Source organism: Scomber japonicus, chromosome 5 (genome assembly GCF_027409825.1).
Source record: "Scomber japonicus isolate fScoJap1 chromosome 5, fScoJap1.pri, whole genome shotgun sequence".
Lineage (NCBI taxonomy): Eukaryota > Metazoa > Chordata > Actinopteri > Scombriformes > Scombridae > Scomber > Scomber japonicus.
The window spans coordinates 29929419-29955574 of NC_070582.1; the positions used below are offsets into that span (position 1 = coordinate 29929419).

The 26156-nt window shown below is 38.6% G+C and overlaps 1 protein-coding gene across 1 annotated transcript in view; it reads left to right on the plus strand.

Annotated features, from left to right (window-relative positions):
• The window catches only part of LOC128358335 (spondin-1-like), a 100232-nt gene extending 81684 nt beyond the window's left edge, over window positions 1–18548 (plus strand). The window contains exons 9-16 of the mRNA XM_053318574.1: window positions 3092–3232; window positions 4049–4124; window positions 7057–7239; window positions 14706–14876; window positions 16404–16571; window positions 16668–16826; window positions 17991–18269; window positions 18363–18548. Coding sequence (XP_053174549.1) covers window positions 3092–3232; window positions 4049–4124; window positions 7057–7239; window positions 14706–14876; window positions 16404–16571; window positions 16668–16826; window positions 17991–18269; window positions 18363–18526 — 1341 coding nt within the window. The 3' untranslated portion in view covers window positions 18527–18548. The remainder of the gene's footprint in view (window positions 1–3091; window positions 3233–4048; window positions 4125–7056; window positions 7240–14705; window positions 14877–16403; window positions 16572–16667; window positions 16827–17990; window positions 18270–18362) is intronic.
• The last annotated feature ends 7608 nt before the right edge of the window (window positions 18549–26156 follow it).

Genomic DNA, 26156 nt, shown 5'->3' on the forward strand with positions numbered 1-26156 from the left:
TGCCAGTGTTGTTGAAAACCATAAATAAAAAATGGTCTTTATTAAGTAGCTATATAGTGGTCAAAGCACCAAGTTTTATAAGTTTTTTATGAGTTTGCTGTTTCCAAACAAAAGCTAGCTAAATGGGATACAGATTTTTATGTTTGCTGCCTACAGTATGTCAGATTGGTCATGTTAGCTCTAGCCCCAAACACTGTCCATTAGCTGTAACGTTAGCTTGAGATATGTCAGTCTAGTTAACCACCATAAATAAAGTTGTCCTTGTTATCTAAATAATTACATAATCACAGAAGCTATTGTTTTTCATATTTGCAATGTTATATTTCTCTTTTCAGCACCTTTGACCCCAAAGAACTGTGTGCATTAGTATAATTAGCTTGAAAATGTAAGCGTTGCTACCATAACCAAGCTTCCTTTGTTAATTTGCTGTTTTTCTGCAAAAGATTCATTCAAATATATTACATCACCTGATACTACTGCATATGAGGCACAAATGTTGGCTGTGTCTCATCAAAGATATACTAGTGGTGGGACTGCAGGAGATAAATCAAATGTGACAGTTATCATTAAGTGCATCACGTATAATTATAAGTTATATTGCTAACTATAGCTGTCGACTGTGTAGCTGAATTTATATGTACCCCTCACGTCACAATACACTTGACTTCCACTTGTCTGTTATTGTGACAGACATCCTCTTTAGTTTTATACATCCTTGGAATGAAAGGTGCTCATCCATATTCACCTACTGTTTGGAGACCACAGCAATTTATTTATAGTTTACAACCTCATGAATAAGCAAATAGCTCATCCTGCTGAGGGAAGGAGGTAAATACTTTTCAAAAGCTTAACTAATATAAAACCAGAGCTCTTCTAATTCATCTTGTGTTACTTTTTAAACGTGGTTTCTCAGCTGTTATGGCCCTGATTTTAGTCTCATATCAAACAGTCCCTTTGTTTGGTCTCCACAGCTCTCTGGTACTCAATTTACTTGCATTTTGTCCAGTATGTGTATGAGAGTCAGGATTTTATTCTCCATTAGATGAATTTGTTATTAATATATTTTTTTATCCACAAATATTTTTCATATTTCAGTGCTTTTGTGTCATTTGTATTGTGCAATATGTATGTGAACCAGCCTTCACATAAATGGAATACAACTCATTCCTATAACCCTGCATTGCTTTAAACACTGATATACTTTTGAAGACCTGGGCAGTCTTATAAACTACAGTTTTCTAGCCAATACAGTCTGCTTCCTGTCCTCTGGCTCTGGTAAGTGGCTTCCTGGAAACACAGTGTGTAGTTTTTGAAGGTTTGCCACCATGTAATGCACACACCATGCTATAGAGCAGAAATTAAATGACTGCCACCTACAGACGGAGATGTGGAAGTACACGTCTACAAGACTGATGCTTGTATGTTTTTGCACTGTATGAAAAGCAAGTCATTTACTTTTCATTTGCAATCCAGTCATTATAAGTGATGTAGTTTCTAATTGTCTCAAGCAAGTGATGGATGTATTCTCTTTGGTCTCGTTTGGCACAAGATATTTTAAACCAAAACATCAGAGAAGAAACTCTAAGTGAACTTGAAATTACAAAAGGAGTATTGTTGGCGTTGTTGTTATAGCACTGCGGATATAACTTCATATCTCCCTAATACTCCCTTTGTAGATATCTTCCTTTTGTCTTATTCAGGACTGCTGAATATATTAAATCAAAAGTTGGTTTGAAACTTGAAACAACAAAGTTGAGTTAACCTGAAAGTACAAAGAGAATGATTCATGTTTGTCATGTGTTTTTTACCTTTTCTCTCTGTGGAAGTTTTTTTTTTTTTTTTTTTTTAAAGCTTTAACAATACATGGACACACATGCTGTCACACACACAGCTTGGAACAATGCCACACATCTCCTGTTAAAAAGCTGTTAAAATAGATATATAAATCATGCATAGTGAGATCAAACAGAAAAGAGACTCGACCAGATGGTGGATGGGAGAAACAGTGACTGCACAGGACTCTGTCAGGCACTTGAAAACCTACCTACCTCACCATTTTGGGCAGAATTAAGCATAAAATCAATGCAGCAATTGTCATGCTATTACTTTATATTACTTTCAGTTTCCATCAGTGAATTTACTGCCGCTCTACTGTTCTTTCCCTCAAGAGAAATAATGTTATTCTCTTTTTAAAAGCCTGTTTCACAGACATGCACACACTATATGCTGCTATTGGATTAATATTCTTGTCCCACAAATAATTCCCATGCCTTAAATTTTGTCTGTTTAACTTTGATTACTCTAACCATTCCTCAGAGGAAGACTAAGACTCTCCTCCCTCAGGCAAATTTGATACCTAATATATTGAAGCAGATATTTCCTTGAGGACATCAACCATCAAGCGTGATTTGCACAGTACTAATGTAGGAGGTTGGGAGTAGCTCTCCTTCAAATCATGACCTGATCTTCACCCGTGGCGTCTTATTTATGCACGTTCTTTTCCCTCTGATTGTTAAAAGGCCGTCAGAGTTAATTCACCTTTAGAATCACGTTGCAAATTCAAAGGCAACCACCTAGGGAGACGACAGTGAAACCTGAGCAAACGGGGGCTTCTGCTGGGTGATAAATTCAAGTCCACCTGGTGTCTCATTTTGTTTAGTAATATTGTTACTAAAAGCTTGAAATGTCCCAGAAGCATCAGCTTTATTTACAGTATGTTATTAGATTTTTTTGGCCATCTGGAGAATGCATTTAAAGCTCTGTAGTGATCTCCACCAATTCCATTGGAAAATGTCTAGCTTTTTAGCTGCTATATGCTCAATTAAGTCCACCACTTATGCACTAGCATTTTCTATATGCCATTTAGTGCTGAGCATGTAGTTACAGTTGGTTTATTGAGCTTCATTGCTGAAAACAACTGCCTGCCTGCCAGTAGAGCTGATGAGAACTGCAAAATAAGATAATTATCTTTTGCTTTGTCGCAGTTCACATTATATGTAGCTATTTGATTGTTGCTGCTTTAACTTTTGTTTATACTGTACAGGACTTGATATCGTATTTGCTCACTTACCTCCTTTTCGGACTCTTTCAGTCACCGAACAAACCCACCCTTCCTCAGGAGAAGATTAGACCCCTAACCAGTTTGGATCATCCCCAGAGTCCCTTCTATGACCCTGAAGGAGGGGCAATTACCCCTCTGGCCAAGGTGGTGGTGGAACGCATTGCTAGGAAGGTACAATGTAGTCCATTAGAATGTGTACAGTATGTGTTTGTGTGTCTGTTGGTCAGTCCATCACTCCAGACTGAAATATCTCACCTTTAGATGCTAGGACATTTGACATTTGGTCCAAGATGGTCCAAAAATATGAAACCAAACTGCTTTGGTGATCCCATGACTGACCCATTAAAGTATCTTAACATCTACTGGATGGCTTTGCATCAAAATTTAGGCAGACATTCACGGTTTCCAGGTGATGATTTTGATTTTGGGGATCCCAATTTTTAGTGCCACCATGAGGTTAATACTTGTGGATTTAAGCCAAATTTCCTGATAATTATTGATGGATACTATGAAATTTGTATTCTAAGAGCTTTGGGCATCACCAAAACACCATCATCACATCAAATTCTAATTTGTCCATGACCAAATACCTGCAAAACTATTAGTCAGTATAAAACTAATTACTTTAAAAGATGGTTCTTTGACAATCTACTTACTTGATTTTGACAGAGCTCTCAACCATATGCAACCACCTGTTATCATGTAAGTGAGGTTCCATGCTTAAGTTACGGGATGACAACTAAACAATTTCCATGTCAACCAAGCCAACTCTGATGAAGGCAGTGAGATAAGATTTAGGGCTTTGAAAGAAGCTAATTCTGTGTGTTGACGTTGAGTTGTTTTTTTCAGACAAACCACTATTTCCAATGTCAAATATGAACTTTCCCGCTCAAAGATTGTTTTGCTGAGATCAAAACTCTAGATTAATAGACGTTGTGCTTGTTTGTGTATGTTAGTGTGTGACCCCAATTTCCCTTGTCTGCATAGGGAGAACAATGTAACGTGGTGCCAGACAGCATAGACGACATTGTAGCTGATATTGGACAGGAGGAGAAGGAGGAAGGTACAGTCAAAGCACACACACACACACACACACACACACACACACACACCTGATTATAGTTCTTCAGGTAAAAACCCCAAACAAGTTCCAGTAGTTGAAATTGAAGGACTTAATGGGCTGTTAAACTAATTATTCAAACCCTATCATTATATGATATTGCATTCCTTTGGACTATTTGCACTTGACTATTTTCACGGTCCACTCTGTGTTTGCTAAACATTCACTTGTCCTGTCAAGTCATGTAGCTCTCAAACTAAGTAGATACTGCAGGAATTCGGTGTCTCGGGATGCTCAAGGGCACACACGTAATCTGCTGACATGTATCGACTGTTAAGCTGACTGCTCATTACGGCCACAACTGGTTCAGGCTGAGTCTCAAGTAAGCTCAGGTCAGACAGTCAGAACACACATCTGGCAGGTCTTTCTATCCACCCTCCTGTGAGAAGGTTGGAACCCTGCTGTTTCATATCAAATCTGTCCTCATTCAACATGTTTAATATTTATGATGCATCACAGATCCTTTGAATTCTGAAGCATTCTGCCTTCACCTGTACAAAATATCTAGGTTTACCTGTAATGTAGTAAATAATCCCAATTAAGAAGTTAAGTTTCAGTTTGTCTTGATTTCTTCCTGTCTCACACCTTTCTCCTCTCATTTTCTCATTATAGGAGGAGAATAAATAAATAGATCTCACCTGAACCAAAGCATTGATATGTTTTTCAACCCTGTCTCCTGATAATTATAAGGGTTCAGGGTTCAGTTGTTTCATCTAGACCCAGTATTAAATCCGCTTAGCAAGGAAATCCATTTGAATGTCTTATTGAACCTGATGAGGTTTAGCTCTCAATGTTTGGAAATAACTAAAGTTCTAAAAAACTAATTTTCACAACCTGTAATTTCAACCTGAAAATAAGATGAGCAGCATCAAATATGAGATGTTGATTATATCTAACGAGATGTAGCCTGCTGGACTTCTGCAAATTATTTTTCACAAGCTATTTTCTTCAAACAGTGGAGATCTTTATGTATGACTATTAAATTGATAAGATATTGATGTGATATGCACAAAAGTTTAACTGAGTAATTTAATGTGGAACAGATCTTAAGGCTCATCGCTCTGTTGGAGTCGTTGAACTACAAGAACACACAGTCCACAGTGTGATGTTTCCAGTTTGTGGCTGAATACACACACCAGCTTGCTGAGAGCACATTAAACAAATGACAGCCAAGTTTCATTTTAGCTCCTCTGTAATTTGAGTTAATTAGCAACAATTGATATAATCTGAGGTGGTTAATGTTTGTCATTTTAACCAGTCAGCACAGGCTAAAAACTACATTACCTGCTCTAGATGCAGAAGGCTGTCCAGATTACTGTTTCTAAGTGATTATATGGAACTTATCTACAAACTATTACATTAATGTTAGGGAGTGTTCTTTAATACTTGTTTAATACTGAACTAGAACCACAATCTTTCAAGGGGTCAAAGCAAATGTTTTAGTATCCAAAGCAGCACAGAGGCTATGGGACATTAACCCCCGGTCGCTGATGTCAAAGTGCTGCACTTCATTTGCCCACCTTCCAACTCCGCCTCCTCCCGTCGACTTCTCTGCTGTGTAAAGATGTCAAAGGTCTCAGAATAGACAAACCTTGCCAACGAAAAGAATGCATTACACTTCCTGCCAAATAAATGTGTTAAACCAAATTAGTATACAGTACCAGTTTTGTTTTTGGAACAGGCCCATCTCTTATCTTGTGTTCTTATGGTGTGAAAAGTACACTTGACGCTCTGCAAATGGGTTTAGGCCTGTCACAATAATTACATCATCAACTTATCGTACAATAACGTAATTATCAGCATTATCATGTCTATTCAAAGTAATACTGAAATATTGTCTCTGCCACATCTTTTGCATACGTTACATTAACCATGAAAAGACTTGACTTATATAAAGAGATATAAGCTTTGACAAGACTTTTATAACAGAGCTAAGACCAGATAAAAAACATGATTATTTGTAGGACAACATCGTCCAACAAAAAAAGTCACACACATGCATTGTTCCTATTTTTACTTGAAGTGTCTGGTATGGTCCAGGATTTTGCTCACCCAGCAGATTTCTTAACAAGGATCTCATGCTGCCTAATAAATGTCTTCCTCAGTCAGTCAGAAACCATTTGCTTCTTTTCCCTCCTCCTTTTCTCACTCTACCCGTCCTCTCTTTCTCCCTCATTCCCCCTCTGCTCTGTGTGAGATGACACTACAGGGAGCTAGTATCCATTCATGGTGGTCCGTATGGAGCGTCACTGCTTTTCACTAACACATCAACCCAACTCTTTTCTTACCTTCCTCTCTATATTTTTCCAGCTCCTTTCATCCTCTTTTCTCCCCTCTGTCATTAAACCCTTATCCTAGGGAATTGGACCCGCTCAGGTTCGTCCCTGAGGCCTGACGGTATATTCTCTCTCGCCTCTCCTCTCATTTTCTCTGCCTCTCTCAACCCCCAAGAGAGCATTATTAATTCAAGCCAGTTCCGCCAGTACTTCTTGTAGTGCTGCTACTGCTGATAATTGGACGAGACATTCACAAATCACTCCCTTCTCTTTCTCTCCAACTCTTTCCCCTCTGCTCTCTCTTTCCCCCCCCTTTACATGCCACTCTGTTGTGGTCCTCCACCAGCTGTAATCACCTTTGGATACAATGTTAAATAATCAATGTCAGCTCAGCCCCCATTCCTCACCCCCTCCCCACCCATCTGACAAATGAGCTCACATGCTTTATTGGAAGTAGAAAATGAAGCTTTGTAAAAACAGAAGATGCTAAAGATGGCCATGTGAGAGAAACGTAATGAAAGTGTTACATTTCCTCTTCTTCTTCTTCTTCTTTTGTCCACCCTCCATCGTCTCACCATCCCTTTGTATTCCTCTCTCAGACGACACACCGGAGACGTGCATCTACTCAGGCTGGTCTCCATGGTCGGCATGCAGCAGCGCCACCTGTGAAAAAGGTCGCAGGATGAGGCAGAGGATGCTTAAAGCCCAGCTGGACCTCAGTGTCCCGTGTCCCCACACTCAAGATTTCCAGCCCTGCATGGGCCAGGGATGCAGTATTGAGGGTGAGCACACACAAACACACACGGACATGTATAAAGGTAACAGAAAGTAACAGAAGCACAGTTTTCAATCATCTAGCTAGGGAAGGTGATCTGTACAGTCTACCTTTGCTTAACAACCACTTCTGAGTCTTTAGCTGTGGTTGTGTGGGATGCAGTTCATTTATCAAATCAAATAAACAATGGAGGATTAGGAGGTTTGTTTTCCTTCCATTAGTAAGATTTATTTTAGGGTATTGAAGCACTTAACTGGTGCTCCAGGTTCTGAAGGTCATGTATTAAAAGTGACATCTTGTAGAAAGGGAAGGCTTTTTTTATTCTAAAGCAGGTCTAGGTGCTAAGTCAGGTCCAAACTGTTCCATAAAGGTTCATGTTCCTGCAGGTTTTTGTTCCAACCAATCAAGACACACAATCAACTGAGAGAAGACTTAGATCAGCTGATCAGATGAGTGAAGTCTGGTGTGCTCCTGTTTGGTTGGAATGAAAACCAGCAGCCACATGAACCCTTTATGGAATAGTTTGGATTTTATATATAAGTATACTGTATCAAAATGCACACAGTGTTCATAAACTGTGCCTTTAAAAGAGCCATTTGGATTTTCATGAGTTTGTCATGTCACAAGTATATGCTTTTACCACTTATGACGAGTTCTCTCTCTCTCACACACACACACACACACATACACACACACACACACAGAGGGACAGGGAACGTGGAAGTGTGAATTTGACAATGCACATCTATCCAAAGTGTCCGACAGGCCCGTGGCCCGTATTACGCAAGCGATGCAGCGACAAACATTACTTCCTCATTTCTTGTGATGAAAAGGTTCATCAATGGTCGTTTGGGGAATTTGAAAAGGGAAGTAAGTCAGTAGAACTCGTACGACAGAGATTTGACACTACTCGTACGTAGCTGTCCACTGTAGTGACCAATATGCATGAAAGGGTTAGTTAGTATTTTTACAGCTGTCTGATGTCAAAACGGGTCCAATTTGACCTGAACAGTATGTAAGGGTTAAGAAATAGAATATAAAATGCTACATTCAAGCTGACAGCTCTCTGATTTAGAAGTCTTGAGTGTTTTTTGTTTGTTTTTTTAACCCTAAAAACACACACACAGACCATTAAAAAGCTGCATATGAATGGTTTTATATTAACATTGACTCAAATGATATTCTTTGGCTCAGTCTCACAGCTGTTATCAACTTCATTTCCAGCAGTAGACAGTTATTTTCAAAGACAAATCTCTGAAACACTGACAAGAGCCTCAGAGGAAAAGTGTAAGTGTAAAGTCTGGTAAACATATTGTTTTATCAGACACACTCACACACACACACACACACACACACACACACACACAGGGATTACAGTCAGATGGAAACAATGAGTGAGACATGGCTCATTAATACATATTAGATGTTGCTGTTATGTTGTTTTTTTACACTAATAACACAATTTAATTCAAGAATTAATCAGAAAATTCCCACATGTATCTTCCATAACTCCTTCAATCATGTGTCTTCTTTGTTGAGCTGACAGCATCAGGATATTTAACTCACATCTCATCACATACAGCATCGCCTTTCTTTTGAGTTTGATTGCTCTCTACACTTGCCAATACAGTCCAACATCAGATCTTATTTATATATGTACTTTATGCAAATCACTTCAACTGCGGTTTGGCTCACTTCCTGCTGTAGTCTTAGTAAATAACTTGCCATGTTAAAAAAGTTGCATTTATGCAAAACGTAGGCCCCTAACTGTAATTTATACACACACACACACACACACACACACACACACAAGCACACACTTACCAAGTAGTTTCAGAGCGTAAACTGCTAAACTCCCTCTGAGAAAGATGTGCTTTTGCTAACAGAACTCTTTAACCTCCAACTTTAAAAAAACATTTTATTGGATGACTATAAACACACTGACATCCTTCTCTGCTGCTTCAATACATCACACAGAGAAGCATCAAACTAACAAATATTACATTTCCCTTCCGTTCTAATCTTCTCAGACTTGGGGGCGTTCATTTCTTATTAACAAGAAGGAGCGATGAGCGAACCCTCAAAATAATAAGCAGATTAAAGCTGAGGTGTTTATCTCATCGTGACCACAAAAAAAACCCCAGCCTGGGCGACTGCTGGTTCATTTTGGCTTAAATCGATGGAATCTGCGGTGAGGACGCAAAGCCGCTGCCTCGTTTGTGTTTCACGGCCCGGTGGAATGATTTTATCCAGGAATTTAATTGTGTAGCCATTAGATGACAATTGGGGTTATTGTTGTGAGGGATTATCCACAGTGAAGAAAACGGGTGGCAGTTGTGTGACTTAAAAAGAAAGGAGAATATGTAACCAGGAGCTGATGGGATAGATCCCTGAAGATGATACGTTTACAACAACACGATATGTCACAAAATACAGTAAATCCCTAATTAGACAGAGTAAACACTGCTGATTGGATAGCCTAATTACTGCACTGAAACATAAAAGATTATGTGGATTAGCTGTTAATGCTGAGCAGCCTCCTGCAACCAGGATGCTTAAACTGGGATTGTGTTTGTCTTTTAACTAAAAGGAAATCAACACGCCATGCTTTCATTGTTGTGTTAAAGATAACAGGAGGATTGTGTATGATGGGCTAATTAAGACTGATCCAAAGACACAAACATGTTAATTAAAGCGTACGTTCACACTTCACGCTAATCCAAGTGTCAAAGCTGATGACGGAGGTGTTTGAAGCTAATTAGCGTCGACTTTCCCTCCATTGTTTTCTCCCGCTTCTCTCGGTCTCTCTGTGTTGTCGTCAAAAGGAGGAACTTTTCCCCTCTGATTTCTGTCAAAGTTACCAGTTTGATGCTCCTTTTACTGTCCTGCAAACAAACTCACATTAGCACAAAACCCCTGGAGTTTCCTTTTGTCCAATTTCCAGTGAAGTTGTCAATTTGGAACAAACGCTGAGAGGCAGCGTCTGTCTTCCTCTTCCTCGCTCTTCCTCCCTCGTTCCCACAATATGTCTACAAGTCATCAGATGAGAGTGAAGCTCCGGCTGTAGAAGCTCCTCACACACACACACACACACACACACACACACACACACATACACATACACTAAGACATGCTCCCACCCTCCACTGCTCTTCATATCGATTATCAGACAGCAACACGGATAGCTTTTTGTTCCCGAGCACCTCTCCTTTGTTTTCATTTAGCGCTCCGTTAGCGTGCACCGGGAGATTGATAATTGCGGGGTTCACGCTAGGGCAGGACGAGGGCCCGACGCCCAGGGTGATTAATATTCCCGGGTAACGTTTTGGCTCTCTGGAGGCCTCATCCGAGCTGGAGATACCTGTATCTTTTATTAATGATTCACTTAGTTCTGCTTGATTAGGCCACAACCGGTAAGCAGCTCTGCTCTCACGTTTGTTGCAGGAGGCAGAGAGTAGAGGAGAGTCAAGTGTTTTGGAGTTAAAAAAAAAAAGCTAAATTGCTCAAAGTTCATCCATCATTTAAAATAAATAAATAAATCTGTGTACAAGGTCTTTTCTGGCATGATCATCACTTTTCTCATTATAATGTAGGCCTACTATATCCAACCGACGCTCCACTCTAAGAGAAGCTTTTTTTAAAGAAGAGGCACAGTTGGACTTGCACAGCGGCTCCCTCTAAGTGAAGAATAGGGAGATCTTGAAACGCCATGCTGGCTAATAGTGATAAAATACACCAGAGTGAAGCCTTGTTAAGCCTGAAAAGCTGAAGTTCACTTTACAGCTGATACAAGCCAGGGTCATACATATTGACTTCCACTCCCTCAGCCCCACGCTGACTGTCCCTCAGGCTACTACCTTATTAAAAAAAGGAGAGCTGAAGCAGTTTCTGAGGAAGAGCTTTTTTTTGGGGGGGAAATGGTACCTTCCAACTTTGAACCAGTCTCCCTGTAGGATGATTGATCTTGCAGCTAGCTGACACCTGTAGCAGGTGTAAGAGGCAGCTCAGCTTTATACTCCACTAGGTAAGGCAAGGTAATCAATTCTACTTTACAGGGAGGTTAGCAGCACCTCCCTCAGCAGCAAACACAAATCAATACATGTATATGTATAGAAATGTAGAATAAATCATAAAGCATTATTTTGTGCATGAATTACCAACATGATTTAATATTATATACTTCTTCATTATCTGTTTAGTCATATTTCAGCATTAGTTTATACACAGTGCATATGTACATTTCATTTATTTTATTAGGATCTTCATTAGCTATTACAAATACTAACAGCTTCTCTTCCTGGGCTCCACATAGATCATACATGTCAATATACACACACAGACTCATACAAGAATAAATACACATGATGAGGTTAGCGAGGAATACCAAAGACTGAAAGAAAGAATAAAAAGAAAGAAAAAAAGAATAAATGCATTTCATTTCAGGATTTGTTTTTATATGCTCATTAATTAGTCATATTTTGTCCTCATGTTCTTTGTGGGAGGTGGTAGAGTGGGTTTGTCATTGAAGGTGGGAGTGGTGTTGGTTGGATCCCAATGTACACGTGTGAAGGTGTTCTTAAAAAAACAATGAACTTGCTCTTCATGTAAAGAATGTGTATGGGAGAAAGATGTAAAATCACCTTTGGCAAATGTGTCCAGCTTAGTAAATATAATACAGAGCTTGATCTGAGAAGGTAAGTTAAAACACTAGAGCTGCAATGATTAGTCAATCAGTCAAAAACATGTCAAGAATTCAGCTGTGACAGGTGTTTCTAGACCTTACATTATTATAGTAAATGGAACACCTTTGCATTGTGGACTTTTAGTCAGTAAAAACGAGACATTTGTAGATGTCACTTTGTTGTCTGGGAAACTGGAAGGGACATTTTTCTCTGACAGTTTTCTGATGCTTTTATAGACCAAAGAAACATGTGACCAAGCAAAGTGTAGTGATATGAAATGACCACTTAAGTGCAAATGGAAAATTAAACTCTATATATATTACTATACTCTACTATAATTTTCCAATTGTATAAATATCTACTGTCCTTTCATTAAACATATGATATGCACAGCTGAAGGATCCTTAGCTTGTAAATCATTCATCCAGTTGTTATCATGCCTGGCACTTGGTACTAAATCAAAGCAGATTGACCTAAATGCAGAAAGCGACAGGAACTGAAGAAAATAACTAGAGATTGCCAGAGTCTAGTTACAGGCAGATGAAGTTAAAAAAAAAAACAGAAACACGAGAAGTTAAAAACAACAGCTGCAAACACCAGGATACATTGATCACGAACTGACGAAGAACACTAAAGTGTAAATATACTAGGAACTAATCACAGCATGAGACACAGCTGGAGTGGAGCAGGCACTGGAAAAGGAGGGAAAAGCAAGCAGTGGTTAACAATGAAGACAACGAGGGTGTGACAGGCAGCAAGCAGGGCGACACTAATGAGACTAAACACTGAACAGGTGTGCAGGGGAGGTGTGGAGGCAAAGGCAGAGGAAAAAAAACCCTCAGAAAACAGAATCCTCTTAGACCTCTCCAAGAATAAACATTAATATATAATGTAAATACATAGCTACACTATAACCTGCAAACTCTCTGATTTATAATGTATTGATGATGCAGTGTAAATGTGGCACACAGAAGCTGCAAATGACTCAAATCTACAAAAAATAAATGTTAAACTCCTCGGCTGTGTCCCAAATCTCTCCCTTATTCACTCAATCAGTACTCCCTGTATCAGGGGGGTCAAACTCATTCACAGAGGGGGCCACAATTAAAAACTAGGTCCAAGTCGAGGGCCAAACGGGGTCAATATTACTATTATTAATGAACAACAGACTTAAGTTGACCATGTTTTCTCAGATGTATTATGACAAATTATTCATACAGAAATATGAACTTAGCTTCTCTTGGATAGAATTCAGAACAAATGTATAAAAAGCTTATAGATGAATGAGAGATCAAATTTAAAATGAAGTGGCATTCATTTTTTATGTCTCTATCAGTAGGGTCGTGAACATCATAATGACTGTGTTATTCTTCAGTAGCTTGAAGTAGCTTGAAGTAGCATTGTAGTTCCATCAGCATCTCTGGCTAGATTGTAAACTCATATAAATACAGTAGTATTCTAGAATCTAGCAATAACATTTATTAGTATTTACACTCAACTTGTGGGATTCAAATCAATAATAAAATCAATAAAAAAAGAAGATAAGTACATGTTCTTTTCTTATATTAAAGATGGCATTTTAAAATAAAGTGCATTACAGAAAGCTCTTGATCGTGCTTCTTAAATAAATTGAATCCCTTTTTACTTTTAACTTAAACCATAAACTTAACTTCACATCTAATAACTTTCTAACAACATATCAACACATGAACTATTTTCTCCGTGTGTATCTCACTGACAGTCAAGTCTCTCCACGTGTCTGAATGCACAGATTTGATTGACTGATTAGTGATCTGGGAGTTTCTGAGGGCCGCTCCACTTTTACCGTAATAACTGGTGAAGCTGTGCCCGTTAAAATAGAAATGTTCAGACAAAATGTAACAATCCTCAATATTTCATGAGTTACAGTTCCGGGTCCAGACAGGACGGCGTCTGGGTCTGGATCAGGACTGTGGTCCACCTATTGATATAGGGCTTTATAATAAACATTAGTTAGTTAAATCAACAGTGAACAGACACTAAAAATGTTTTTGTCATTTTGTGTCATCATCATCATCAGCTGTAGAGTCACATGACAGTAGTTTTCACATCTTTAAAATGTGGAGCATTGCATTGTGGGACTGTGGGACTGTTAGCAGAAAGACACAGCCCAACCCACAGTCACATTTTACCACTTGTGTGAAAGCAAACTCTCCTAGGATGGCGATGTCATGACCTGCCCTACTCTGCCTTTGATTTGCTGGTACTTGTTGCCTTAGTCGGTTGGATTCAGTTAGGTTTAGGCGTGAGGAGTAAGGTTATCACCCAATCAGAGGCAGAGTAGGGCGGGTCATGACATCACCATACTGGGAAAAAAATAACATTGGGTCTTGTAAAAGAGCCTTCTCACACTCAATCCAGTATAACTAACATTAACAAAAAGTGTGAGGGTCACTGGAGGGAGTCACACTGAGTGATAACATACTATTTAATACATCACCTGTCTTTAATTAAATCTCTGTGGAACACTCTTTTGTTTTGTTGGACCAAAACTGGTTAATTGGTATTACTCATTGAAATAAATGGTGCAGTCCAGCAGTAGGCCTACTTATGTACTGGTTGTAATGAGAAATGGCAACAAGGAAGCTGCACCTGCATACCACAGCAGTACAAACAAGTTTTAAGTACAGCTGAGATACAAAGAATGCAGAACTTAAATAACCAATGTGTAACAAAGAGAAATGAGATATTCTTATAGTATGTGTTGCTAAATAGATTTTGCTCCTTTTCTCCCCCCGTTCTCGGTGGACAGAGCCTTCAACATGCATGATGTCAGAGTGGATCAGCTGGTCAGCCTGCAGTGTGTCCTGTGGGATGGGGATGAGGTCCAGAGAGCGTTATGTAAAACAGTATCCTGAGGACGGCTCGCTGTGCCAGCTCCAGACTGAGGAGACAGAGAAGTGTATCGTCAACGAGGAGTGCTGTGAGTCCCTCCTAATGCTCTGTGTGTGTGTGTGTGGGTGTGTGAGTGTTTTTTTTTTTCTTTCCAGGAGCGTAACATTTAAAAAACTTGAACCAATCAAAGCAACATGCACAAGAAGCTCTAATTATCTAAATGATTTTTTTTCTGAGTCGGCCAAATCCACTGTGCTTTTAACTTGATTCAGCTGTTACATCTTCTAATGAATTGAACTTCCAACTGTGAGTTACATTCACCCCTACAGGTGCATGAAGTGGAGCGCGTTTAAATTTTTGTTCTAAAGTGTGTTAATATGTAACCCACATATAACACACTGCTGGTGGCTGTTTTAAAATGTCACATTTAAAACCTTACTATTGTATTATCATGAAGCCTGATCATGAATCATGAATGTTCAAACACAGTAGGTCCTATGTTCAAACATTTGAGTGGTTCATAAACTAGACCTGAGCTGCTTTTTAAACCTCCATGCTCCACAGTCTCCTTTAGATTTCAGTCTGAAGAGAGGAACAGCCAACAAACCCACAAGCATTACTGCAGGGGTCAGCTATTCAAAATAATAATAGCCTTTATTTATAGAGCACCTTTCATACAAGGGATGAAGCTCAAAGTTCTTCACAGAGAAAAAGAAAAATACAATACAGTTATAAAACAGCAACTAAACAAATAGAAATAATAAAATAATAAAACTAGACATTTAGTAAAATAAGTTAAAATGACACTAATTAAAAGCCAGATTAAATAAATATGCTTTTAGCTTTCGGCAGAAAATTCCATTATTTTGCAGCATAATTAAAGAAAGCTGCACTTTTAGGTTCAACCATGGACCTCTCTTGTCATGGCGGGGCTGTTAACCAGTACAGTGGAGAGGCAGGCCTTATATGTTGTGTTTATTTCTTTTAATTCATTTAAGAATTAAATGTATTTATAATACTGTTTAGGGGGGAAATGATAACCACTTTTGTTTGTGAAGAACAAATCTGTTCTGGTCACACAGGCTAAAGCATAATTCATGGTTGGCTTATTAGACTTCATTTCAGCATAATTCAATGTTTAAATAGCATAGCATAACCATAGTTTTGATGTCTGTCCTTGTTTCGGGACAATATTAGATGTAACAAGGCTATATTACAATAATTGGGATTTTAAGGAACCATGGGTTAATTTTCGTTATCTACAAAAGATGTGTGAACCACTATGTAAGTTTTGATGTAAACTATTAAAGTCAAAACTTTCATCAGGGAGCCAAGTATTTTGGCTGCAGGCTGGATTTGACCCACAGACCACTATTAGCCTCCCACTGCATTTATGCATGCTCATTATTATACATAATGGGAAGCTAAAGCTAAAACTAAAATATGAGACTTAATTTGTTATACTCACTATCATTCAGTCATTTGAGTAAAACTCTGATAAAGACAGATAATAGTGATGATGAATACATTCCCTCACAATTCAACAACCTTGAAACTTGATGTGAGCAACACTGATATTGTTCTTTTCCTGTGTCATTTTATATTTGCTCCAAAGCTCCCAGCAGCTGTGTTGTGACTGAGTGGGCTGAGTGGGATCCCTGCAGTGTCACCTGTGGGTTGGGCATGAGGAGACGTGAGCGCATGGTGAAGATGCCTCCTATAGACGGATCGATGTGTAAGACGGAGGTGGAGGAAGTGGAGAAATGCATGATGCCAGAGTGCCGTGAGTTCACAATGACTTACTTCTAACAGTTTGATCATATTGTGAGTGTAACACATGAGCTGATATGATATGATGCTTGTTTTTATTTGCTCACAGATACCATCCCGTGCATGCTGTCTCCCTGGTCGGACTGGACTGAGTGTAGCGTGACGTGCGGCCGGGGCATTCGAACACGTCAGAGGATGCTGAAGTCTGATCCTGCACAGTGCACGGAGGAGCTGGAGCAGACAGAGAAGTGCATGCTGCCCGAGTGTCGTAAGTGAAGATTCATTACATAAATAGGAAGGTAAAACCAAAAGTGATGACTCATTTTTAAAATTCCCTTCACATGAGTGCAGACTGTGGGGTTAGGGTTGACTGACGTCTTCCTCACTGTTCTGTAAGCTTTGTTGCACCTGTCACACAGAGGGAAAATGACACTTTTATTATACTTATGAGTAGAGCATATGTGGTCTGCACACAATGTGTAACTCCCCCTAAGCAGAGGCCTAATCGGCAGCTTTTGAAAAGCTAAAACCCATGTGTGGGTGAGCGGGACCTTCATGATTAATATAAGCCTCCTGGTGTGCTCTGATTTCACCATATTATTTAAACCACTTCATGGGAGTAGCATAGTCACTCAGACTTTGTTATAAATATCAATTTCATTTTGTGGTTCAACTTTTGAATAACTTTCTTTATCAAACTTTCTACACGCAGTTGGTTTCAGACTATAGAAACCAATGGACTATAGAAATGTACATTTGTGATGCATTCACGGTAGTGTTAACACCAATAACCTGCCCAGCTATCTGCCTGCTCATGTTGCTCTCTCTAACAGACTCTGCTCTACATCCTCAGCACTCAGATATTATAATGGCGAGAAGATGTACAATCACATTATTTATTTAAACTACATAAAGGAATTATGTTATAATGGGTTCATGTTCTCCAAGCCTGCTGTACTTCAGTTGACCACATTTATTCGACACAATTAGACAGTGAAGAAGGAAGAAGTATTCTGATCCTTTACAGAAGTAGAAGTAGCAATACCACAGTGTTAAAATACTCCATTATAAATAAAAGTTCTATTTAACATTTGATTTATTGTAAGTAAAAGTAGGTGAGAAAATATACAGGAAGTATCATAACTAAATGTGCTTATTATGCTACTAATAGGTGTTATTATAATAAACTATATTAATATAAATAAATGTACTTAGTTCCATTCCACCACTGCCTATAGTGCATTTTAACATTTATTTAACATGCACCCAACAGTTCACAACATTTTCCTCTGTACCTATATTTGGTCTTAGTCTTTCAATCTCATTTTTTTTTATTGTCTGCCTCTCCTTTATTCCTCTGTTTCTATCATTTCCCCCTTTTCTTTTGTCCCCCTCTGTCTATTCTTTGTCTTCTTTCTCTTCCTCCATCCAGCCATCGACTGCATGGTGTCTGAGTGGTCGGAGTGGTCAGAGTGCAACAAGTCCTGCGGTAAAGGACACACCATCAGGACCCGCATGATCAAACTGGAGCCTCAACTCGGGGGCAGCGCTTGTCCCGAAACCATCCAGAGGAAGAAATGCAAGGTTAGGAAGTGCCGGACAAAAACGAAGGAGGAGAGAGGAGGAGGAGGAGGAGGAGGAGGTGGTGGTGGAGGCAAGAGGAGAAGAAGGGGCAAACAGGGAAAAGATGCAGCCGTGGAAGAACAGGCAGGTTGGTGGTGATTATTAGTTTTGCACTTTTAGTAGCTAATTAAAGCAGCTACATGAGACTGCATGTGAGATGTCTTTGCATTTGTTGCGACAGGTTGCAGGATGCAGCCGTGGACCAACTGGACGGACTGTACCAAACCATGCGGAGGGGGGATCCAGGAGCGTTACATGTTGGTGAAGAAAAGAGCTAAGGGCGCCATGACGGCCAGCTGTAAGGACCGGAAGGAGATCCGTGCCTGTAACGTTCATCCCTGCTAGGGGGCACTACTGAGCTACAGAGGAGAGGAGGGGAGCGGATTGTAATCTGGGTTTATTTGATAAGAGATGAGGAAGAGGGGGGTTCACTTTTTTGTGTACAGGGAAGGTGAGGGATTGATGACGAGATAGTTTGTCATGGAGAAAAAAGGAGCTGGATCAAGTTGAGTTGAGAAGGAAGAAGGAAGACTTAAGAGGAGGAATAGAGGAGAAGATGATGTGTTTTGTTAGTCAAGCCATTGTAGACATTTTACTTTAGACCACTATGGAAGTATTAGAGAGTGATGTCTGTGTCCTGCAAAAAGAAAAGTCCTTTTTAAGAATTTTGAGACAAAATAGTGCAGTAGCTTTCCCATCAACATATTTCCTTGCAAGTATTTTTAATTTTGAAAAGGAATCCATTATTGACCAGGAATTGTCAATGAAATAGGCTTCTGAAAAAGCCCTGAATTTTAGGCATGTCAACAAAGACGCCCTTTTACAAATGTCATTAATGCTATCATGCAACTGTCTTAGCTGTAGTCTGACCCTGAAATGACATAACAGTGGTCATATAAATGAATTAGCTGTAGAAGTTACTTCAACAATTTTTCATGCTAGAATGTCCAAGTATTTTCAGAATAAGTAAATGTCCCGTCTTATATATGAAGCTACAGGTGGCAGTCAGTTAATGTAGCTTAACATAAAGAGTGAAAACAGGTAAATCGCTAACTAGGCTTTTTCACCTACCAGCATCACTACAGCTCACTAATTACATCATTGTTGTTTTGTTTTTTTAAAAATCTCTACAAAGGCTGAATGATAGCTGCTTCTTGCTAAGCTGTGCTAACCGCCGGCTAGCTTTAGCTTCAATTTTAGCGTAGGGACATTAGAATGATATCAATCTTCTCAAACTTTTATCAAGAAAGTGAATATGCATGTTTTCTAAACTTTAACACGGTGTGCTGGAAAAACAGAAGAACAGAAGATTCAGTTTGTTAACATTTGCAGGTTTTTTTCCACTTTAAATAGGCCTATATTACAACATTAGTGAGTGTTGCTAAGTGATATATTTCCCAGGAAATCATAATTTTAAAATCATAAGAAAACCCTCAACTTTTAAATTATGTACTGTAAGTTGGAAACAGTTACTCACTTGAGTGAAACATTCATAAACAGACTAAACTGGAAAGATGTTAGACTTTTTTCTTTTTTTTGCAAGACATAGATGTTAACACAGGAAGTCTGTCAAGACTCGTGGATGTACTGTATATCTACTATCTAACCAACACTTATAAATGACACTACTATGTAATTACTAAAAACCACTTTCCCTAATAAACAGATACATTTAAATGGAGATGTTTTATACTGTTAAAATTAGTCTTTATATACTGTACTGCTGTTTCTCTGTCGTTTCAGCTGATGTAGCATTAAACCTGCGATAGCTCTCACTCTGTCAGAAGACTTTATTTTAGCATGTGCAAAGATGATTATTTTTGATTGGACAGTATGCTTTCTCAGCTGTAGTTGTTGTCTAAAAACAGATAGCTAAATGACTATATCTGCCTTTGTTGGCTCCTTAAAAACACAGACAGATGGAGCCTTACAAGTGTCATGTCTTACACGTGCTGTGCTGCATTGATGCAGTGTTGTGGGTGCAAAAGAGATGGTTCCTACAGTATTACAAACTGCAGGACAGCTCAACATACAGTAGACTGTTACCGGGGCCTTGGTTACAACACACTTTATTCCTATATTTGTTTCTTTTTTTATTATTATTTTTATTGTGCTTTCCATTGTGTTGCCATGCTAATAAATGATTCGTAAAATCTTTTTTGGATTACTGCGTAGCAGATTATGTTGCTGTTTTCTTTTGTCACCGCCAAAGTTCTGTTTTTGTCTTCTCTGACTTTCTTGCCCTCACTCTTTTTGTTTTGTGTTCTGGCCTCTTTCTTTGCCGCTGTATAACATGACTGTTTTGTAAGAAACCACCTTTACAATAAAAAAAAAAAGTAAATGTTAAAATCATAACATCTCTGAAGTGGTTTTGTTCTGTTCGGGATCCAGGAGACCTCAGGTACTGTCTGTTGACTTTTTATATACATTGTCTTTGAAGAATTTCATTTCTTGTAAACATGATTTTGAACTGATGACGCTGCAGAATACACAATCTTTATATGATGATATATATCTTAATACATTTCTCAAATATCTACTACATTTTTGTAATAAAAATGCTTGTCATCGGCATCTCTGTATTTTCCCACCTCAATATGTTTTCTACATATTGGGTTGTAATGAGCTCAGAAAAAAAACATTTGAAGGAAAATTGTGTTGAATTTGCAATCATTATTATTACTTTTACAGTATGGCCATCTGTGTGAGCTCAAACGAGGATGTAAAACTGATGTCAACAAAATAGGAGTAATCATTAAACCACAACAGGTAAGCACTCAAATGCAGCTAATTGTGTTTTAGCATAACTGTGCATTGACATAGAATTTTTTGGTTGTTGGAAAAGAACGTATACCCCTTTTTGGATGATTGGGTGGCCATTTACAGTTTCCTCTGGCCACAAAAGTGTATTTACAACTTCACTCCACTAGATGGAGACAAAAGAATGTAAAATAATGTATTTCATGAGGAAATCATGGTCATAATGATACCAGGAGTATAAGAAATAGCTTGAAATAGAGCTCGACCTTGTCTGTAGATCTACTGATAGAGAAGTTTATCATTCATTTATCATTTATCTTGAACTTACATTATTTTTTGGATACTGTTTTCACTAACATTTCCCACACATTACAATAAATCAATTAAAACCACAATACGAGTTGAATCAATATGTTGACATATCTTATTTAAGGTGCATTCCATCAATGTATTGTTGCACTTCCATCACATTTTGGGGCTTGTGAGTGACAGATTAAAAAAGAAGATAAAAGTAAGTACAGCAGGGGCAGAGATAACTGAAATATAAATACAAATAGTAGCTATCCACTTGATATGACTAACTCAGACTGCTGAAGCCTCGCATAAGCTTTAGATCAACCTTTAAATAACTGTGTGGACACACTGTGGATTTTGTCCCCCATCACCTACATTGAAAGCACATTTGAAGATCTTTTAATAGGCCTAGTCAGTATGAACAGGAAGAATGATTACAGTGAGTAAAAAACTTACTTCAGTGTTCATATGGAGACTTCACTGTTGTTTTAAGACAGACTTGAAAAACCGTGAACCTGTCATTTAAGTCTAATCTTAAATTTTGTGCACATTACATAGAAGTTACATCTCATAAACCTGTTGAATCTAAGGTTTCTGATGTTGCACCTTTTCCACTCAGCAACCTGTTGAAGAGAATGGTGGCACACAGTGACACTATAAATGTAATTAAGTCAGCCCACATATCACAAGTAAAGGGTAATAATGCTCAATGAAGTACAACAGCTTTTATATCTACTAATGATCAATTTTCCCACAGCCACAACCATTCTCCCCCATTGATTTTGCCACTCTCCACCTGTCCACTGACCTTGCCTGATTCCCACACCCACCTGCTCAGCTGTTGCCACTCTTCAATTATCTTCACATGCTGCTCATTATCACATCCTCCCCAAAGGCAGCTATACCCTTGTTTGACAGTTTGTCAGTGTTGCTTAGTTACCCATTCCTGCTACTGTGAACCTCTTTCACTATTCCGTATTCCTCCATCTAATTATCTGCTACCTCTGTTTTTGACCTCTGTTTCTGACCTGTCCATGTATCTTGGCTTTTTGAGCTTGTTCGCCGGTTTAGAAAACTCCTTTTTATCAACCTGTCCCGCCCTTGTGTCTGCTGTAGGTCCTCCTCATGTTTGCTCAGTATACACCTGTGACAGAAAGTGTTTGTAGAAACAAAACATACATGTAGCTTCTTCCACTTCTTCACTGTCTGTATACATTTTCAAACCTGGAACATTTAGCAGATAAAGAGCCACATATTTCCCTCAGTTCGTGAGAGCAAACCAAAGTGAATATAGGACTCACTTTCATCAGGTGGACAGAAAAATGAGCCCAAACAAATGCTAATGTTGCTCTCTGTCTGCTCTCTGTGTATATTGTGATAATTGTGTGAGGTAATGTTCCACTGTTATGTTTTCAGTTGACCCTAAGTTGCCAAAAAAAAACTTTTAATAGAACTCTGGTTAAATTGAACCAGGTTTGTGTACAGATAGGTGGGGCTCAAGCACCTGCCCTTTTGGCCTGTGACTAGATAAATGGTTGATGAATAGCTGGTTAACCCATAGTGAGAAACTTGTAAGAAGACCAAGATGTCTTGTACAGGAACCTCAACTGAAACTCAATTGATGAGATCAGAGTTATAGTACAAGTGAAAACACTGTGCAATACCACTCAATTCTACAGTCTACCTCCAGAGAAGAGTGTTTAAACCCCATTGGTTATCAAACGATAAACAAGACACTATGCTGACTCATGTTAACTGGAATCACGTAGACTGTATACAGGTCATTTGCAATCCATTCTAAGAGGAGACCAGCCTGACCATCTTCACAAAGCACAGCCCAACCCCCCACCACACCCCACCTTGGTTACCATAAGAGACGACCAACCTTATCAAGACTTCCCCCAGCCAACGTCAGGGAGATGAACTGCTCTGAAAGAGACAGGTCATGACCTACTGCTCCCAGGATAGAAAATGACCAAAAAACAACCCCCAAAGGTCTCCCTTTTTTGGTTGTGAGATCAAACTTAATTACCTTAAAATCAATAAAGGAAAAAATTCAGAATTGAAGTCCCACACACAAAAATCTATCAACACTTAACAAAACAATAAGTGAAACACCATCAGTAATAAAAAAATAAATCCATATTCAATAATGTTATATATTAAGTTCAAACAAATGTCTATAATGACTAATAAGTAATCATACAGGATATTTCTTCAATTCTCAATTAAGAGCATGTTGTAATATCTGATGGCTGCATTTGTGTTCTGGTGCAAGACAGCACAAGCCCCTGTGTTATGGAGCTTTGTTCCTGCCCTTATTCAAGATCGTGTATATCAATTTGAGAGCATGATTTATTGATTTCATATTCAGATTTTGTAAAATTGTCCCTGAAAAACCTGCCTTGGTATTCAAAGATAGCCTCTGCTTTTGATTAGATTTATTCTGTTTCTGCTCAGGCTGTGTGCTTGCACTCAGATTTATTGTTGCAGCTGAAGCTCTTCTCTTCACACTCAGTTCTGCTCTTGGATTTTTTGTACAACAACACTGTCAAACTTCCCCAACCGATAGAAAGCTAGGTGTAGTGTTGACCAATGAAATGATCCCTCTTTGCGGGCATGTTTGCTTTGCTTCTTAGAGCATCCCATATGGGTGGGTACTCTTTAATCGGGTTCATCCACTCACTCCCTGCAGGTCTTTATTAAATGTACTTCTCTTTCTATTTTTATTACTTTTCGAATAAAAGGAAAGTTAATTTATACATGAGCACCTGTACTTTTTTACTACAATACCTGCATACAGCATAACAATAAAACCACTATTAAAACATCTCAATATAGCTACAAGCCTAACGTGTGCCTACCACTCATTTTCAATGACAATGCTATTTTACACCATGAAGCTTAACAACAATAAACTTGTCTGGTGTAAAATAGCATTGTCATTGAAAATGAGTGGTAGGCTAGTTAATTCCTTTTTCAGGCAAGTGAAACAAATAAATACGCATTTCATGGTCATCTATTTGGATATCTCTTTTCCTCTCCTCCTTACTCCTTACCTCTTGTTTCCTTCCCTCCTTTGGCAGCTCTTCTGTTAACAGCAGTATACAGGCTCCAAGGGCTTTTTGTGAAGACAGGCTTGAAGATGCCACTGAAGCGATTAGCTGCAGGCTATATTAAAGCCAACTTTAAGGTAGACTCCCTCTTCCTTCTCTTTCCATTCCACATCTGTTTGCAGTTTCCTGTCTGTTCCAGCTGAAGCAGGACAATGAAGACCATGAACAGTTTTAATTGTTAAATTATTTCCACTCTGAGAAAGAGTCTGAATCTGTTAGTGAAGAGGACTCAAAGGTCAGTGTGATGAACTTTTACCTCCTTGAGTGTAGAAATGTAGAATTAGATCTAGTTCAGATGAGGATTTGTTCTGATGAGTTGCAGTTTGACAGATTCCCTATTGATTGTAAAATTGATCAAATTTGGTCCAAATGGTTCCTGTGCTCACTGTGCACGTGTTTGCACAAGCATGTGGGTGTCTAATGTCAATGTCTTCAATTATCAGTGCACTTTTTTTTCGCATCTTAGCAACTGCTTACCAAAATGTATATTACCCCAATCAAATCAATATATGAATGCACTGAAATTCACATTCAGTTTCAATTCTCGTTAACTTAGTGAAACATAGCTCAGGCCACGAAGACCCCTACAGTTTGCTGTGTTATGCCCCTGAAAGGGGAAATAGCTGGCTTCAGGTTCAAACTGTACTGTAATACATAACCCAATACACACATTACGTGTTTACCAAACTCCAAATGTTTACACCTCACTTTCAAAATACACAATAGAAAATATCACTGTATCTTTTAACAGCTAACATTAAAGAAAATACACATACTTTCTCTTAAATAAACTACAACTCAAAATGTGTAGGCTACTGTCCCTACTATACAGAAAGACACAAACTTTGCTCTTGCTTTAACTTTGTCACACATATCAACGAAGCATTTGCACATTCAACAAACACAATATTATTTAAACTGAAACATATTCAGTTATTTTACTCACACGTTACAAAATGAATATAGACTAAACCCGCTTTCAAAGCAACGCACGCTGAGCACGTCTCTGTGACGTCTACGTGACTCAAACTAGCAAGCATGCTAAAGCTGGACAAATTCACTCGCTAAAGTTACTCTCGACACAGATATTTTATCAGCAGTGTGTTCATTGTAACATAGAAACATGTATACTCAGCTAAACATTATTTACAATCATTTTCCTCACCTGAAAGGGGAAATAGAAATGAAGCAGGACACTGAACGTTCAGTCAGCAAGCAACATGCCCCCTACAGGCAGAACCCGGAAGACCAGAGCAATCAATCAAATCATATATCTCTACTGAAATAATGGATTACAGATAACTCAAACACCTGATAATTAAACCTGGAGAAATAAAGAACATTTTAAAATTTAAAACATTTTCTCAAAACATCAAAGAAAGAAAATTAGAGTGCATTTTAACTGTTGTCTCAACCATTGTTTCTTTTAGTGCACATTTTTATATCCATTACAGTTGCAGGTATCACACCTTTATTCAAGAGCGGGGAAAGTGGGTCATGGTGTCATTATAATCTAAAGGGTTAATGTCATTAACAGCAGTGAGCCTACTCTAACCTAAAAATCTGAAATGTCATTGGCCTGTTTTTGTACAAAGCCAACCATGTCAACCACCAATATTCACAAAAAATATAATGGAAATCTAGCCATTCATGTTTTAGATACCTATGGAGTAGCGTATTGGTTAAGGGGAAGCTTCAGCCTCATTGTGGTGCTAGATTAAACCTCAGGAGATCACCCAAAACAGGAATTATTCTATGGGGAAGCGTACAACATCTGTTATTCAATATCTGTTTGTTCCAGGCTG